This window comes from Pavona decussata, unplaced genomic scaffold, assembly GCF_977016875.1.
Source record: "Pavona decussata unplaced genomic scaffold, jaPavDecu1.1 SCAFFOLD_6, whole genome shotgun sequence".
NCBI classification, from domain to species: domain Eukaryota; kingdom Metazoa; phylum Cnidaria; class Anthozoa; order Scleractinia; family Agariciidae; genus Pavona; species Pavona decussata.
In genome coordinates, this window is record NW_028145430.1 from 4492501 (window position 1) to 4511043 (window position 18543).

Here is an 18543-nt window from a genome sequence, read left to right on the forward strand (position 1 = left end):
GACTAATGTACATATGGATTCAGGCGGTACTGTAATACATGTAATTGAACACTTTAAACAATTACACAAGCTCAAGGTGAATTATAAGAGAAATAGGAAGTGAAAAGCTCCGCTTATTTGGAATTCTGAGGTGATAACCTGAAATTAGATAACAAATTCTCTACTTACTATCAACGTCATTGATTTGGTCCTTGCAACAATAGCACCAAATGCAAAAATATTTAGAGCTGGCACCATTGTGGCCATAGACAAAGGGCCAAAAATTTCCAGTCAGAGCAACAAAACCTGCAATATAAAATAACCATTAAATGCAAATTTATCATAAATGGAAATTATTAATGGCCATTAAATTGAATTAAATTCAGTGAGGCAAATTTAAAGCTCGTCTCTTGCCACCCACCATATACATTATTATTCCCCAATTTCACATGTTCTTTCCAGTTATATTTATTTTTCAATCGGGTGAATTCTCAAGTTAGATAACATGTAAACAATAATGTCATGATGAATACTCACCACTCAACATCAAAGTGTTCTCCATCAATTTCCAGTCATGTCCAATACTCACCACTTGTTCGGGTCGTCAAAGTGCCTTTACGAGTCGTACAAGTTGTGAAACAATTGTTCCACTGGTCAGTTTGGTACAAGTGGTGAAGTAGTTACATTTTCGTGGAATTACATGATGTTGCTTTTAAATTTTATGGGTGGATGTGGAAATATGCATCTCATTAGGAAGACTAAGAAAATATCAGTCCGTGTTTGTAAGGGAGAAGGGCCCTTGCAATCAGTTGTCGACTCGTACGAGTTGTACGAGTGGACAGAAGCATTGTCGAGTGGAAAAATGCATCTCATTAGGAAGACTTAGAAAATATCAGTCTGTGTTTGTATTTCCATTCCATACTTCAACATTCTGTTGTTATTTCTTTCAATTCCTTACTTTAGGAGTCTTAGGAGGCTTTGTGTTTATATGCATTTGGTACCACGGCTGCGGTGTTTTTAGAACAAGCCATACAGTGCACTTATCAATTGCTTCTTTCCTCCATTGCCTCTAACATTGTCTTGTTTTCTTTGTCGTTATTTATTTCTGTTCCATACTTCAACAATGGCGTGTTATGGAACGGAAATAAATAACAAAGAAAATAAGGCAACGATAGCGGCAATGGAGAAAAGACGGTAATTGATAAATGCACTGTATGGCTCGTTCTTAAAACACGGTAGTTGAGGTACCAAATGCAAATAGACACACTGTTCCTAAAGTAAGGAATTGAAAAAAATAACAGAAAGCAAGCCAGCAATTCATACATGTATAGCCCCTTCTGAAACACGCCTGTTCAAGTAACAGACCTAAATTAAAACACACCCTTGTTGAAGTATGGAACGGAAATAAATAACAATGATACAGGCAATCAAGCGTGAGACCACAAACACTCTGCACGCACAATGTATATGCTTCGTTTATAACCCGGTCTATAAGCGTGAGGCCGCAAACACACGACACAATGTATATTCTTCATTCTCAATTCGTAACGCCACCAGCACGCAACACACAATGTATATTCTTCGTGCCAAATGCGTAACGCCACCAACACGCGACACAATGAATACTCTTCGTTCTAAATGCCTGACGCCACAAATGCGCTACACTCAATGTATATTCTTCGTTCTCAATACGTGACGCCACAAATGCACTACACACAATGTATATTCTCCCGAAATGCGTAACACCACAAATGCGCTACACATAATATATATTCTTCCGAAATTTGTGACGCCACAGATGCGCTACACACAATGTATATTCTTCGTTCTAAATACGTAACGCCACAAATGCGCTACACACAATGTATATTCTTTGTTCTAAATGCGATGCCACAAATGTGCTACACACAATCTATATTATTACGAAAAGCGTAACGCCAGAAATACGCTACACATAATGTATATTCTTCCGAAATGCGTGACGCCACAAGTGCACTACACGCAATGTGTATTCTTCGTTCTAAATACGTGACGCCACAAATGCGCCACACACAATGTATATTCTTCGTTCTAAATCGTGACGCCACAAATCCGCTACGCACAATCTATATTATTCCGAAATGCATAACGCCTGAAATTTGCTACACATAATGTATATTCTTCCGAAATGCGTGACGCCGCAAATGCGCTACACAAAATGCATATTCTTCGTTCTAAATACGTAACGCCACAAATGCGCTACACACAATGTATATTCTTTGTTCTAAATGCGATGCCACAAATGTGCTACACACAATCTATATTATTACGAAAAGCGTAACGCCAGAAATACGCTACACATAATGTATATTCTTCCGAAATGCGTGACACCGCAAATGCGCTACACACAATGCATATTCTTCATTCTAAATACGTAACGCCACAAATACGCTACACACAATGTATATTCTTCGTTCTAAATACGTGACGCCACAAATGCGCTACACACAATGTATATTCATCGTTCTAAATACGTGACGCCACAAATGCGCTACACACAATCTATATTCTTCATTCTAAATGCTTCTATCCACTCGTACGACTCATACAATTCGACAACTGGTTGCAAGGGCCCTTTTGCCTTACAAACACGGACTTGTATTTTCTAAGTCTCCCTAGTGAGATGCATTTTGCCTTTTTAAAGCAACATCATGTAATTCACCACTTGCACCAAACTGACCAGTGGAACAATTGTTTCACGACTCGTACGAGTCGTAAAGGCACTTTCATGACCCGAACAAGTGGTGAATATTAAACAACTCTCTCAATTTCGATGCCTGTTTTCTTTACCTCATCGATTTCGTCAAACATTTGCCCAAGACAATCTTTAAGTTCCTGGTAGTCCTCTTTTCCTGTTGAATGATATGGATTGTCAAATCAGTAAACAAAATTGTATTGTCATATCAATTCAAACTTTTATGTGTTTTTTGTCTAATAGACTGGGTACTGGGAAAATAACAAGTGAAAAGCACTTGTTATTCACTTGAATGTGAGTTATATACTAATTAAGACAGTTTCTGTTGAACAATCGAGGAATAAACGCAAAAAAAATTAAAATTAATTACAGTGAGATGTTTCAAATAGTTAACAAAATGTTACCATGCTTTGTGTAGATTTTGGTAATTAATTATTTCTTAAACTTTTAGTGAAATCCATTTTAAACAATTATTATTCATTGAAGTGAAGGTGAATAATTTAATTAATTGATAGATACAGAAAACTATTAGTGCCATGAAAATAGAATCTCTGCACGTACCATTGTACAATGCCAGGGTGTAATGGTATTCCAAATTTTGCTTGTTTTCAGCCAGTGTGTTGAATACTGCCATCATTGTACCGATCCTCTTGCTTGTTTTCCTCCCATCTGCTGCAAAGCGAAGGTTGATTTTCAAGCCGTCTTTTTTTGATAGCTTCCTTAACCTCAGGAATGGTGACCATATATCGGAGAACATCCCGAACACTCCTGCGTGCTCCATTGCCTTTCTTGGCCTGCAGTAATTCAAAACCCAGAAGTAACCCTATACTAATGGTGCATAGTAAGGATATTCCTCTTTGCCACTCTCTGAAGTTATCTTATCTTATCTGATCTGATCTCATCTCATCTCATCTTTGCTTGGCTAACTAATAATAATAATAATAATAATAATTGATGAGTACATTCCTCCTGGCGTTTTTGACCTGATCGACGAGAAAATGATCTTTGATGCTGCATCCAAAACAAAGGGCTAAGCTGGGCCGTCGGAGATGGATGCCAAGCTATATCGAGGAATCCTTTGCTCCAAGAGTTTGAAGGCTGAGGGCAAAGTTTTGAGAGAGGAGATAGCCTTTTTCACAAGTAATCTGTTAAAGATAGCTTACCAACCATCTTTGCTGGTGAGATCCTGAGACGAATAGTTGGAAAAAGTATCGCTGGATTTTTGAAGGAAGAGATGAAAGACACAGCGGGCGCCCTTCGGGTTTCCGCAGTCCATAGTGCAAGCTCAGAGGCCACGATACATGCTATGAGTCAAGTGTTTGCAGAGGAAGGAACAGATGGTATTTTACTGATAGATGTAAGGAACGCCTTTAACCAAATGAACAGATCCGTCGCCTTACATAACATCCAGATAACCTGCAGGGAAATGTCACTTTACATCCTTAACACCTACAGAAGCTCATCGAGGCTCTTTATTTGCGGTGGAGGTGAGATATTGTCACAGGAGGGTACAATGCAGCCATGCCCTGGTACTCGGTCAATACATCTATCATGATCCAGAGCTTAAGGATAAGCACACCAGGTGTTAAAGAAGTATGACTAGCCAACAACTCTGCGGGGGGTGGACAAATCGTGCCCTTCTTTAATTGGTACAATCACCTGAGTCAGGAAGGAAAGAAGTATGGTTATCTAGTGAATGGATTAAGGAGCTGGCTGATTGTCAAGTTGGATGTATTTGCAGTTGAGGCAAAGAAGGTGTTTGGAGATGAGGTTAATATTACAACTGAAGGTCAGTGCCACTTAGGGGCCATCATCTGATCTCAAGAGTTCAAAGATCAATATTGGCGGGAAAGCGTCCTTGGATAGAAAGGTGAACTCGAAGCCCTACCTGAGATAGCAAGAAGCCAGCCTCATGCAGCCTACACTGTTTTCAGGAAGGGTTACAAATCCAAGTTTACCTATTTCATGCTCACAATAGAGTCGTTTGAAGATTACGTAGACCCTATTCAAAAGGCGATCAATGACTTACTCCTCCCAACACTATTTTGGCAAATGGAGCCCCTCCCTAGCGATCTGCTTCAGCTTGTTACTTTGACACCCGCTCAAGGAGGGCTACGCGTACCTGACTAACGGTTTGAAGCTCCACAGCAGTTTTCTGTTTCTATGACAATAACAGCATCGCGTGTAGATTCTATAAACCACACAGAGCATGTTCATGGTGGCAAGCAAGAAGTTCACGGAGGAGTTAAAAAGACAACATCAAGCTTTGAAAATTGCGTCGGGGAAATCGAGAATGGAAAGTATTGATTCCACTCTACCCTCGGATCTGCTGTGATCAGTTAACCAATTGAGAGTCAAGGGTGCGAGCTCGTGGCTTACCGCAGTGCCTCTTGTCGATCAAGGCTTAGTGCTTAATAAACAAGAATTCAGACTCTCTGCATTTAAGGTATAATGTTCCCCTGTCTGATTTATCAAGCAAGTGTGTTTGTGGTGAGAAGTATACCGTCTGCCATGCCCTGTCATGGAAAAAGGGAGGGTTCATGGCGCAGAGACACAGTGGTGTTCACAACCTACTTACCTCTTTTCCTGGTAAGGTTTGTGCCAACGTTGAAGTCAAACCACAACCACAACCTCTCGACAGTGAGCGATTCAACCTCAGAAACGCGGTGACAAGTCCGGAGGCAAGGCTGGACATCAAGGCAGGGGGCTTTTGATCTCGAGGAGTTACAGCATTTTTCGATGTCAGAGTAATGCATGTTAACTCCAAGTGTAACCAGGGAAAAGCAACATTCACAATCTTTAAAGAGCAGGAGGAGGAGAAAAAGCGGAGGTACCAACAGAGGGTGCTGGATGTTGAAATGGGATCTTTCACTCCCCTAGGGATGGAAGCCAACTGCAATTGCTTTCTCAAACACCTAGCCGAGAAGCTCTCAGAAAAGAATGAGGAACCTGATCACATTACTATCACTTGGATTAAAACATTGCTTTCTTTTGAGATTTTAAGGTTGGCAACACATGCGTAAGAGGCTCCAGAACCTTTTTCCACTAAATTCCACTGGGGGATTTTATCGATGACTGCCGCCTAAATGCTGGCCAAGCCTGTGTCCGTTGATTTTGGAAGAAACGAGATGTTTTCACAAGTTAACCATTTTCAGTCAAACACATGAGTCTTAGATTTTTTTACTCTGAATTTTTGCCAGCTGATTTTCTGGCATAATTTTAGCTTTATTACTTTTTATTACTTTTTTAATGTGTCAAGTTTTCTGTGAATTGGATATTTTAAAATTAGAACTTTTAACTTGTAAATAGCTTGGAATATGTTAATAAAATAATAATAATAATAATAATTGTTGTGGTTTTTGTTAATTCACACTTTTCCATGTAGTTTTTGTTTTCCGTATCTTTATCCGTGTTAATTGTGTACTGCACCCTTCATTCCTTCCTGAACAATTTTTCGCACTATATGTAAATTCAGTGGTATAGAATATTTTCAACACTTTCATTTTATCACTCACCCACCTAAATCCAGCAATTGGTAAGTGTTTTTTCAGTCGTCCTGTTTTTTGGTTTCAGTTGTCATTTTCGCGTTTATTCTTTTTATAGTCGTTCTTAGTTGTTTCCTGTACTTTCTCTGATAGGTATTTTACCAAATCCCTTGATTTGAGTGAATAAATTGCTGATTGAAACCTGTGAGTCTCTTCGTCGCCCTTGCCACTTCATTGTAAAATACCAATTGGAGATTATGGACGGTATCGAAGCTGGCGATGCAAGCTCCATCCGAGCGAGTTCCAGGAGTAGAATGCCTAATTCGCTGCAGGACCAAGAAGGAGTTGTACGCGAAAAGTTGAACAGTCTAAAACGGTCTGCAGGAGGCTATGTCGCCACAATGTCTGAAGTGTGTGCTCGAATTGATGATTTACTCGCGGACTTTTCTAACTTGGTGCAAGTGCGGAATCTGCAAGCCACCTTGTCTGATGCATTTAGGAATTATGGAGACAATGTCGCGCGGACCAAAGATCTTCTCAATGACAGCAGCGTGGAACTTCACGAAATCCAGGGCGTTTACGAGGCTCAAGAGGTCAGAAAACGTCTGTATGATGAAAGGATCGAACATTTCGCGATCGAAGCTGCTTCGTATTTTGATAAACAAGTGTCAGAAGAATTACCCCATGTCGACACTTCATCGCCTCGAGGATCGGTGAAATTGCAGAGCAGTCGAATTTCCAAGTTAAGTGCAGCGAGCTCGAGACTTCGCGAAGCCAAAATCGCGGCAGAAAAAGTGGCTCTAGTCGAAAAACAAACTGAGCAAAAACGATCGAGGACAATAGCAATGAAAGTCAAGTTATTGGAGCTTGAAATGAAACAAAAGCAATTCGAATTTCAACATCAACTAGAACTAGCGAAGCTCGACGCCGAGAAAGAGGCAGAGGAAGCTCGGGAAAGGACAGAGTTGGCAGATTTGGAGTTCAAGTTAGCAGAGCGCGAGTTTTCTGGTCTGCAGTTTGAGGAAAATCCACCTGAGCGGCGTAGTTTTAACAGAAATATTGACATTGACAGCAACTTTACAAGTGTATCCGACGCTGGTCCGCAAGTTGTCTACCCTCAAGCTGTTTCCACGCAATTAGGGTCGATCGCGCAGGTTTGCTCCACGCAGCCATTTTCTCCAACCACGTGTTCCGTCTCATCCACGAGAGTCTCGACCCGCCACGTAACGTCTCTGCGTGTCTCTGTTCTTCCCGACACGTCCTCGCGTGGATCAACGTTGCCTGCGCCCACTTCACGTTTTCCTGAGTTTTCTGCCACGTCCTTTCAAGCCCCTACAGTTCCCGTGGTGTCCTCGCGCGTCTCCTCGTTACCTGCGTACTCTACGTGTCTTACAGATTTTCCACCCATGCCTACGTGTGCTTCCTTGCAGGCCTCTGCAGTTCCTGTGGTGTCCTCGCGCGTCTCCTCGTTACCTGCGTACTCTACGTGTCTTACAGATGTTCCACCCATGCCTACGTGTGCTTCCTTGCAAGCCTCTGCAGTTCCTGTGGTGTCCTCGCGCGTCTCCACGTTACCTGCGTACCCCACGTATGTTCCTGATTTCCCACCGATGCCTACGCCTGCTTCTGTGGTTCCTGCTATGTCTGCCTCAACGTTGCCGTCTTCGTATGTTCCCGAGTCTTCGCGCGCTAGCTCGTGTGTTCCTGCCATGTACCCAGGTGTCTCCCTGTTCTCATCCCAGCCGCCCTACAATGCAGGTCCAATATTCACACATGCAGCTCAAGCCTATGGTCCAGTTCGCCTGCCTTGTCATGCAACTTCAGGACATCTTCCACCTTCTCTTCAGCCAATGGGTGAAAGCTTCCTTGCAACTATTGCTACCACAATAGAAAGAATTAGTGCTGATCAAGGTCTACCTCCACTACAAGTGCTTAAGTTTGATGGCTCCCCTGAGAGATATCCACTATTCAGACAGAGGTTTCACCAGATGGTAGAATCGAAGGCATTGGATGAACAGACTAAGATGGCTCGCCTGTTGCAGTTTCTCGAGGGCCCAGCTCTTTGAGCTGTGCAAAGGTACGAGGCCTTGCCAGGAGGTTTAACCAAGGCGTTAGAAGTCCTGCAAAGTCGTTTTGGTCAACCCTTTAAGATCGTAAGAGCTTGCGTCGACACTCTGACTAAAGGTCCCCCTATCGCATCTCAAGAAAAGGATGGTCTCCAACGCTATGCAGATATGGCACAAGTCATGTATGATACCCTCGGATCTATGAACTGTTTAGGAGAAATGAACACTGACAATCTCGAGAAAGTGATACTAAGGTTGCCCAAATGGCTCCAAGACAAGTTTCGAGAACATTTGAAGAAGCTTCAACGCCAAGGAAGAATTATCCCCACATTCAAAGACATTGTTGAGTTCCTGAATGACCGAGCTGATTTGGCTAATCATCCGTTTTTCACAACTTCTTCTGAGGTGAAGTCACACAAACGAATTGAAGATCGAGACAAGTCTCATCTGCGTCACCTTACCACTCTTACCACAAGTACCTCTAGGGAGGCCAGCAGACTTGCGATCAATAAAGACCCTAAAGCCAGCAACTGCCCCTTGTGTGTCCAGTACCACCCACTCTATCGCTGCGGGGTATTCAAGTCCAAGCCCATCGAGGAGAGGAGGGCCTTAGTCAACAGAAAGCGGATTTGCTTCAACTGCATCAACTCTACAGAACACACGGCCAGTTCGTGCAAGTCGCAAATGCGTTGTAGGGTACCTGGTTGTGGAAGGTCTCACCACACTTTGCTTCACCTGTCAGGTCCATCCCGAGAAAACGCTGATCATCACACTAACAACACTGAAGTCACAGTCATCCCAACCATGCCTACTGTCCTGCCAAGCGACCAAGATGCTCCCTCGAGCACGTGTGCTACTGCAACCTTGGCTGAATCCTCTGAGATTTACCTGCAGATCATGCCCCTCAAGATCATCGCCAACGATGGACAATATACAACCACTTACGGCTTGATCGACTCCGGCTCCGACGTCACTATGATTGACCCATCCCTCGTCGATCAGCTTGGTATTCAAGGTGAAGATGGGCAACTCCTCCTTTCCACAGTAAGTCAAAGAGACAAACAGGAGAATGGAGTAAAGGTTGACTTCAAAATAGCGCCCGTTGATGATCAGCACTCACACCAGATTACTGTGCGCAATGCATGGGCTGTACGAGACCTTACCATCCCGCTTAAGCATGTAACAGCTCGTAAGAAGATGGAGCAATGGTCGCACTTGTGTCAAGTCCCTTTTCCCGAAGTACAAAGAAAGAAGGTTTCTATCCTTATCGGAACGAACATCCAGGAAGCCTTTATTCCGTTGGAAGTTAGAAAAGGAAGTCCTAATGAGCCCTTCGCGATACGATCCTGTCTTGGCTGGAGTATCCTTGGCGGTTCCGGCAGTGTAGGCGGTAGGCGTCAGTTCAACCTGCATCATGCTTCTTCTGAAGATGTTTCTCTCAACCGACAGTTGGAAGAATTCTGGCGAATTGAGTCCCACGGCACCGTGAAAGAAGCCTTTGGGCCAATGTCTGTTGAGGATCGAAAGGCGCTGAAGATAATAGAGAACACAATCTCTAAGGTTGACGGCCATTACCAGATGGGCCTTCTCTGGAGGCAGGAAGTACCCTACCTTCCATTTAATAGAGCCTTGGCAGAAGGTCGTCTTCAAGCTCTGAAAAGGAGATTTAACCGGGATCCTGGCCTAGAGGAAAAGTACCGCTCCGTCATAGATGACTACGTTACTAAAGGTTATGCAAGAGAGCTAAACGAAGAAGAGGCCTCTAAGAGATCCAAGATCACTTGGTACTTACCACACCACCCGGTGCTGAACGTTAACAAGCCCAACAAATTACGCGTGGTATTTGATGCTGCCGCTAAATTTGATGGCACTTCCCTGAACGATCGGTTGTACCATGGCCCAGATCTCACAAATAATCTGGTTGGCGTACTTATTCGCTTTCGAGAAGAAGAAACTGCATTCACAGCTGACGTAGAGGCGATGTTCCATCAAGTCAAAGTTCTTCCAGAGGATGCAGACGCCCTAAGGTTCTTGTGGTGGAATGCTTCTTCAAATCTCCCTCCTAAGGAATATCAGATGCTTGTCCACATATTTGGCGCAACTTCATCCCCTTGCTGTGCCAACAAGGCACTTCGACAGACGGCAGACAATAATAAAGGCCGAGCTTGACATACCCCTTCAAGGTGTTACGTTCTGGACAGACTCTTTGACGACCTTTCAGTACATTACGAACGAGAAGAGGCGATTCAAGCCATTCGTTGCTAATGGAGTGAACGAAATTCATGAAGCCTCGACTCCTCAGCAATGGCGACATGTGCCAACATCACTGAACGCAGCTGACGATGGTTCCAGAGGAATGAAGCTACATGATCTTGACCCAAATTGCCGCTGGCTCTCTGGCCCAAGTTTCCTCCTGAAGCCTGAAGAACATTGGCCAGTTAGAAGGATTGGCAATATTCCAGAAGACGACAGTGAAGTTCAAGTTGAAAGAACCATCATGGTGATTGACCGTGGATCATCACTGGACCTGCTTCTGCGTCGCTATTCATCTTGGCCTCGCCTCTTAACTCTTGTCGCCTGGTTGTTACGTTTCATTAACCATGTTCAGAACAAGGGAACTTCTACTGAGAGAGGTGGAATATCCCTTTCAGAGATACGGTGCTCTTCCAAGAAAATTGTACAGTTGGTACAACGCCAAGCCTTTGCTGAAGAGATTGATTCCTTAGTCGAAGGTCGTCCAGTTAAATGTCAAAGCAAGCTCGCAACTCTTCTTCCTGTACTCGTAGAAGGAACCATGCGCGTGGGAGGAAGAATTCGTCACGCTCCTATCGCCTTCGAAGCTGCCCATCCGATGATACTTCCTAAAGATCATCCAGTTTCTACCCTGATCGTGCACTACTACCACGAAATCCTGGGGCATGCCGGTCGAGAGCACGTACTTTCCTTCATACGACAACATTTCCGGATTATTCAAGCAAGGTCACTCGTGCGCCATGTTCTACGAAGATGCATCGATTGTCGCAAGCGAAATGAAGTCCCCATGACTCAGTTGATGGCTGACCTGCCAAAGGAACGTCTCACTCCCTATGATCGGCCGTTCACCTACACAGGAGTCGACTTCTTTGGCCCATTCTACGTGAAGCGTGGTCAGAGTTCAGAAAAGGTGTACGGTTGCCTCTTTACCTGCCTTACCAGTCGCGCCGTGCATATAGAAGACGTGAGTTCATTAGAGTCCGATGCCTTTATTCAAGCCCTCCGCAGATTCATCTCGAATCGTGGGTGTCCCAAAGAAATCTGGAGTGATAACGGAACAAATTTCGTCGGAGCGGACAAGGAAATTCGCAACTCTATTTGTCAGCGGAATCAGGATGATCTAATCAAGCAGCTAATTAAGGACGGGATTAATTGCTCCTTGTGCCCAATGTTCCAGTGGAAATTTCAGCCTCCAGCCGCGAGCCATATGAATGGGGTCTGGGAACGGTTAATTCGAAGTGTGCGAAAGACCATGAAGGCGATCCTTGGCAATCCAGATGCGTTGGTTGGACTGGAAACCTTACGCACGGTCTTCGCAGAGGTTGTTACCATTCTCAACAGTCGCCCGCTTACTCCCAGCAGTGATGATCCAAGCGACCCGGAACCACTCACTCCGAACCACCTTCTGCTGCAACAGAAAAATCTCGCTCTGCCCCCAGGTCTGTTTGTTCGCGAAGCTCTTTACAGAAGAAAACAATGGAGGAGAGCCCAATTCCTTGCTGACTGCTTCTGGAAACGGTGGCTAAGAGAATACGTTCCAGCTTTACAGCAACGCCAAAAATGGGTTCGTGAGAAAGGAAACTTGAAGGTCAATGATCTCGTCATGCTTGTGGATGAAAATTCCCCTCGTGGAAGATGGCCCCTTGGCAGAGTTATAGAGATCTTTCCTGGCCACAACCAACGCGTCCGAGTTGGAGAAGTCGTGAGGCCGATTTCAAAACTTGTATTGCTGGAAGAAGAAGATTAGTAACATTGACATTCGCCTACAGTTATTCCCAGAAACCTCTTGGACGGTTTGAATGCGCTAGTTCTAAGAACTTTCAGTGACTGATTAATTGATTCGCCTTTATTGCTGAATTTCCGCAAATTCAGCGAAGCCCCCCAGGATGTTGCGGTTTTTGTTAATTTACACTTTTCCATGTAGTTTTCGTTTTCCGTATCTTTATCCGTGTTAATTGTGTCCTGCACCCTTCATTCCTTCCTGAACAATTTTTCGCACTATATGTAAATTCAGTGGTATAGAATATTTTCAACACTTTCATTTTATCACTCACCCACCTAAATCCAGCAATTGGTAAGTGTTTTTTCAGTCGTCCTGTTTTTTGGTTTCAGTTGTCATTTTCGCGTTTATTCTTTTTATAGTCGTTCTTAGTTGTTTCCTGTACTTTCTCTGATAGGTATTTTACCAAATCCCTTGATTTGAGTGAATAAATTGCTGATTGAAACCTGTGAGTCTCTTCGTGGCCCTTGCCACTTCAATAATATTAATAATAATAATAATAATAATAATAATAATAATAATAGCCGTTTATTCACAAATCCATCAAAATCCATGTTCACAAATCCAAGAGAAAGGCTAAGCTTAGCTTATAGTTAAGCTAGGCGTTTGGAATCTACTTTTATGTCCAGTTTACCCTAGGGCAACCAAAAGACTTGGTTTAGTTGCCCATAGAATATTTTGGTTGTCCAAGCTCTTGCCCCACTTCAAGGCAAACTAATAGTTATACAGGTAGCTAAACAGTGAGTTTTATTAATTTTAACAAGCAAATGAAATAAAATTACAGTGATCTGTATTTAAATAAAGTGTCTTATGTGCCTCACTTATTTTGTGTTTTTTTTTATCCCATCAAGATGAAAAGTATTGTTCCCTATTTGGCCGTCTGCAATAACTGCAAAACATTGCGTTTTCTTTCTGGTGAAATTCAAGCCAAGGTCTACCGGTCTTCTCGAAGAAGCTGCAGTTCCTGGGTGAGCTGAAAAATTCCAGCCCTCTTTTTCGCCACTTCCACATCTTTCATGACATTGTTAGTTCGCAGTTGGTCATTTTCTGCCAGGAGGTTGCAAAAGTGTGCGTCGCACACCTCTAGAAGTGGCAAGGAGACAATGGTCTGTTCTGCCTCGAAATGCCTGGGTCCTTGCCTGTAGAGTACATGTTGAGGCTTCTCGATCTTGAACTTTGAAAACATTTTCCTGAACTTTTTTTGAACGGTCTTTCCCGAAGACAAGTGTAAAATGATTGTCGTCAAGTGGCATGCGTCTTTAGAGTAATTGTTGTCAACACATTCTCTATTAGAACTGAGTTGAATACGCATGATGAAACAAGAACACAATGATGTCAACCGAGCGTGAAATTCGAAAATGCTAAAAAATGTCTTATGTACGGTGGCTTATTAGGGCCATCAAAAGTACCAGTTTATTTTTCCCTTAGACAATTAGTAACTGTCCATTGGCAGTCAATAACTGTACATCGACGGTTATAACTGTTGATCGACACTTATAACTGTCAAAAAGAGGAACTGTCGATCGACAGTTATAACTGTCGGTCAACACTTGTAACTGTCGGTCGACACTTGTAACTGTCGATCGACACTTAGTACCAATCTGGTACCAGTCTCTGCGGGACAAAGACGTGCCAGTGCTTTCTTCAAGATGGCGGACATGGACGAGGTAAGGTTACTTTGTCTCTAACTTAACAACAACAACAACAAACAACAATTTATTACAAGAGAAGACTTATTACAATATTAGCTCTAGGAGGAGACTAGGAGAGACCCAGGATGGGTCCAAGCTTGTAACTTCTGTCCAAGAAATCCAGTCCTGTCTAGCTGCGCCTGGGTCTCTTAGGCTAACCTACATCCTTCATTGGACAATAATTATAACAGATTATAATATTCAAGTATGCTTTTTATATAGGAACTGCAACCCCGTTTTGTTGACAAGGAGTTGACAGCTGCAAATAAAATTGGGACCAGAAACTCAGGCGACTGGATTCGTCATGATATTTTTGGTAAAAAAATTATCAAAATTAAAATTAAAGAGTTTGCACTATTTATGTTTCAGGTTTGAACCAGTTGTATGTCTCGGTATTACTGAACGGATAGCAAATGCCTTCTACACTTGTTATTAGGCTTGCAAATGCTGTCCGAATTCCTTCGAAGTTTTTAAAGAGCTAGCTAAGATGATAATGGAGGATGACGGTCTAAGTTCTCCAAGAAACCCAGATGAGGCTTTGCAACTTTATATAGATCTTACCGAACACATTGAGGAAATCATGTGAAACCAAATTATGTTACCCTTACACATGAAAAGGTTTCAACAAAAATTACAATACACTGCAAGACAGCCCTGGGAGTTTGGGGGCGGGGGGGGGAGGGGTACTTAATGTTTTGGGTGGCTATGTGCCGCCCGGGTATTCAAAGTTGGACCCCATGTTAGAAAGAATTTGCACCAAGAGAAGATAATGGTACAGAGAGGGAGACACCCGATCCAGCCTTTGGGATATGTGAATTTCGCCAGTTATTTTTTTAACCTTCTAGATTGGTAGACCCACTTGGGCGGCACCTACCCGTACAGGTATTTTGCCCCCTCCCCCTCCCCCAACATGCAACAGTCATTTCATGTGTTACTCATTGTTATCGGTGTTGGTTTGCTCCCATTACAATCAAGTTACTGTTAATTAAAGTTGTTAGCTTCTCTGTTCTGGATTGCGTAAAAGCAGCATATTTGGCTTACATAGTCTTATGGTAAGCAAAATAAATTTAGGTTTTAGGTTTTATTTGCCATGACACTGAAAGAAATAAAGATAGCAGTTTGCCCTCACTTCACAACTTAATTAATGTAACATAACGTTAACCAAACTACACTAGTTTAGAAATATGCACCTGCCAATAAGCAACTAGCAGCACATGTAGGCGGCAAACGAAATATTTGTAAAGATGGCACTGATTGGAAAATGTTTCCCTTACGAATCTCAAAGAAAGGTAGCCTGGGCCATAAGCTGGGCGGCTCGCTTCGCCAAAATCGCGGCACGTTAATTAACTTTGTGATTACATGACAGCCCAGCTAGTCCGGTTAGCTAGAATCCCGGTATGGAGATAACGTAATACCGGGATAAAAGTCACCTCGGCAAAGCGAGCCAGCCCGGCAAATGGGGCCTGGGGTTCGTTTCTGGAAGGTCCCGATAATTGCTAGTCCCAAAAAGATGTTTTTCGTTTAGCGTGTCTTCATTTAATATTGATTATTGAATGTACATTTTAAAATATGACGTCGGGCACGAAAAGTTAACGAGACTTTCGAAATAATGGGCCCTAGCCCAGCTCATGCAAACAAGTCCTTTGTGAAAAATCTACTCAGTTTTTTGGTTAACAATAAAAAGGACGAAATTTTATTTGTTATTGTTACTTTTACAATCAATACTAATTACTGTAAAAACAACTTTATTTATTCTTCGTTTTTTTCAACCCTTTAAATCCCAGGAGTGATCAAAATCTAATTTCTCATCACAATACCAATTCATTATCAAGCAAACAGGTGACAATAATGTCTTGATATGTCTTGACTTGTTACTAAATTCCCATAACAGACATTGAAAAAACTGTATGGCTGTAAGTAAAACATTTTGAACTTGGGACTGAAAGGGTTAAATGTTTTCTAAATACGAAAGGAATGTAAACACTTGACATTAAGCAACGATTATTTCCAGTCATAAATTACACACGTTTAAGAGAAATTACGAGGCCCACAATTCACACTCTTTACAGTACAGTGTGTTGCAAATAGATCATCTGGCTTTGTAATTGGAAATCTATGAACTCAACAAGGTAGAACAACAATGCAAATAGCAGGTAACGGACCATTTTCCATTCCGTTTAAACAGTGCTACGTTAACGTAACCTTGAATACACATGAATGGCATGTAAAACAGGAAAAAAATAATTAATTCCCTACTGTGATGTACAGCACTATCCCTATTACTTCAAACGAGTGTACGGACACTACTGGAGATATGGGCAAATAACGTTTTCTACAACCATTGCATGAAATGTAATCACGTGGATCATTAAGGTCTTAACCAACAACGTGCAATTTAAAAAGGGTGAACAGGAACAAACAGTACAAGTAATAAAAACTGTCTTCAACATTAAAAGTCAATTGTTACGCTGAGTCTCTCTATGCTTTGAAACACTATTACACTGTATCCGCTTACATTCAAGCTGCTTACAACGATGTGATTTTCCATGCAAGTTCATTATTTAGTAGAGAATCGATTTGGATTCTAAAGTCGTTCAAACTTGCATACCCACTATCAGGCAAGTCGATTGAAGCTGCACAGGTATGTGTGCGAGGGTGTGGTAAGGATCCTAACTCATTAACGTGAAACATCACCTTGATACACTCTACAACTGGTACAGGACTCCCAGTGGCATAACGTAGAAATCAGCCAAGCTCCTTACGGCTGAGGTACCTTATGTATTTCTTCAGGTAAGAGAAAATTTTGTCCCTGGACCTGTTTAAATGGGTAGATGGCTCTTCTGCAAGCATTGTAATAACTTGTTGTGGTGTGAGCTGCATCATGTTATACATCTTTGTTACATCCTTTTTCGAACAATTCCACAAATTTCCAAAGTCTCCATCCCGAAGACCTTCTCTCATACCATCCATCGCCATAGCAGGTTTTGATAACAACTCATTCTTGGCTACTTGTACTAAATCGGCTTTGAGGTTGGACGCCAGTCGCCTTTTGGTTATCTAGTAATCACTGAAAAAATCCAGTAAAAACTCACAAGATTCACCAGAGAGCTCTCCTTGGTCTGACTGTGTTAGGATTGCTGTCAACTCCTGGGATTCATTTTCTGATATGTATTCCAGGAAAGCCTCTATTAAGTCTTCATCACTGACTGCCTGTCGTCCACAGAGCGTAGCCACCATAAACGCCTTGTTGATATGAACAGGGAATATGCCAGTGAGGACATATTGGTGGCTGATAATGTGTCCAAGTGTTCTCATTGTGGACTCCTCAATTTCTGGACTTACTCGCGGAACAAATGTAGAACTTCCTTCAAAGAAGTCCTCCAGGGCTTGCTTCCAGAATAGAGAATAAGCTCCTCTCTTTAGCCCATCTAGATTCATCCCAACCTCTCCGTGGAAAGAAAAGGTGACAAGCTGCTGTGTTATTTCTCTTGAGTTTTCGTACGTTTTGAGAAGGTCACGCATGACAGTCTCTCGATGAACCCAGACGTTTGTTACACCAGACAACTTATCGAGCACATCCATTCTTCTTTGCTTCAAGTCGTAAATAAACATAAATTAACATTACATGCCATTACTTGTTATTACACATTACACCCTCTTTACACAATCTTTCCCCTGGGAAGCCTCGATTGTGCGCTGTCAACTCTAAGAGACAATGATAGCATTTCAATTAAAATCCAGGACAAAGGTTCGAAATTTGTGGTCATTGATACAGAGGAGTATAACACCAAAATGAGGGAACAACTACAAAACCCGCTCCATTATGATAAACTTAGTTCCGAACCTAGCTCTGACCATGTAGAAGTTATTTCTAATTGGGCAAACAGGTGGCTTGAAAAGGGACAAATTAATGATGACATTGTTCAGCAAGCCCCTGTTTTTTTCCGGCTACACTGGCTTGAACACGGGTGATGCCGTGTTCAAGCAAAAACTTAGCGGGCACCTTTTAGCAAAATTACACGGATATAAATTTTATATATATACAGTGGGTGTATATATTTATTTATTTGTTCAAGCACAAGTGTCATTTATGTCAGGAGGACTTTCAATACCGGTTTGCACTGAATTGACAGCAGTAGTCTAAGGGCTTTTTTAAATTAAGTGAGTGACTTAATGTCCCGCATACATAAACGTAGTTGTGGCATCACAGTTGTGCATAGTATCTTAATTATTTTATAAGAGAAATACAAAACTTTTTTGTGCTGCCATATCCTGATATTAACACTCGATGGGATGGGCAAATTGCTGTCTATTTCTTACAGTATCAGGTAAAATGTAACTGAACCAAGGCAGTAACAGTACAATTCCAATGTAAAGGTTCACCTTCAATGTTTGTGAACTTAATCACAGATACTGATGTGGTGTTTATTGTGGCCTTGCTTCTATTAAAATAGATACCACATCGGTTCATTTGTTTTAAATAATAATAATAATAACAATAATAATAATAATAATAATAAAATTCAATAGTCAACTTGCTTATATAGTACTGTGC

The 18543-nt window shown here is 42.2% G+C and overlaps 2 protein-coding genes and 2 pseudogenes across 2 annotated transcripts; 2 read left to right on the forward strand and 2 right to left on the reverse strand.

Moving 5' to 3' along the window:
• Positions 1 to 5408, reverse strand: part of LOC146489299 (uncharacterized) — a 12589-nt pseudogene extending 7181 nt beyond the window's left edge.
• Positions 5409 to 8432: 3024 nt separating this feature from the next.
• Positions 8433 to 10433, forward strand: LOC146489300 (uncharacterized). The gene has a single exon (XM_085110465.1). It carries the CDS (start codon positions 8433 to 8435, stop codon positions 10431 to 10433), a length of 2001 nt encoding a protein of 666 aa, XP_084966591.1.
• A 187-nt stretch (positions 10434 to 10620) lies between these two features.
• LOC146489301 (uncharacterized) lies at positions 10621 to 12264 on the forward strand. Its single transcript, XM_085110477.1, has one exon. The coding sequence runs from the start codon at positions 10621 to 10623 to the stop codon at positions 12262 to 12264; it is 1644 nt and encodes a 547-aa protein (XP_084966603.1).
• Positions 12265 to 16514: 4250 nt separating this feature from the next.
• Positions 16515 to 17582, reverse strand: LOC146489302 (uncharacterized; annotated as a pseudogene).
• Between the last annotated feature and the right edge of the window lie 961 nt (positions 17583 to 18543).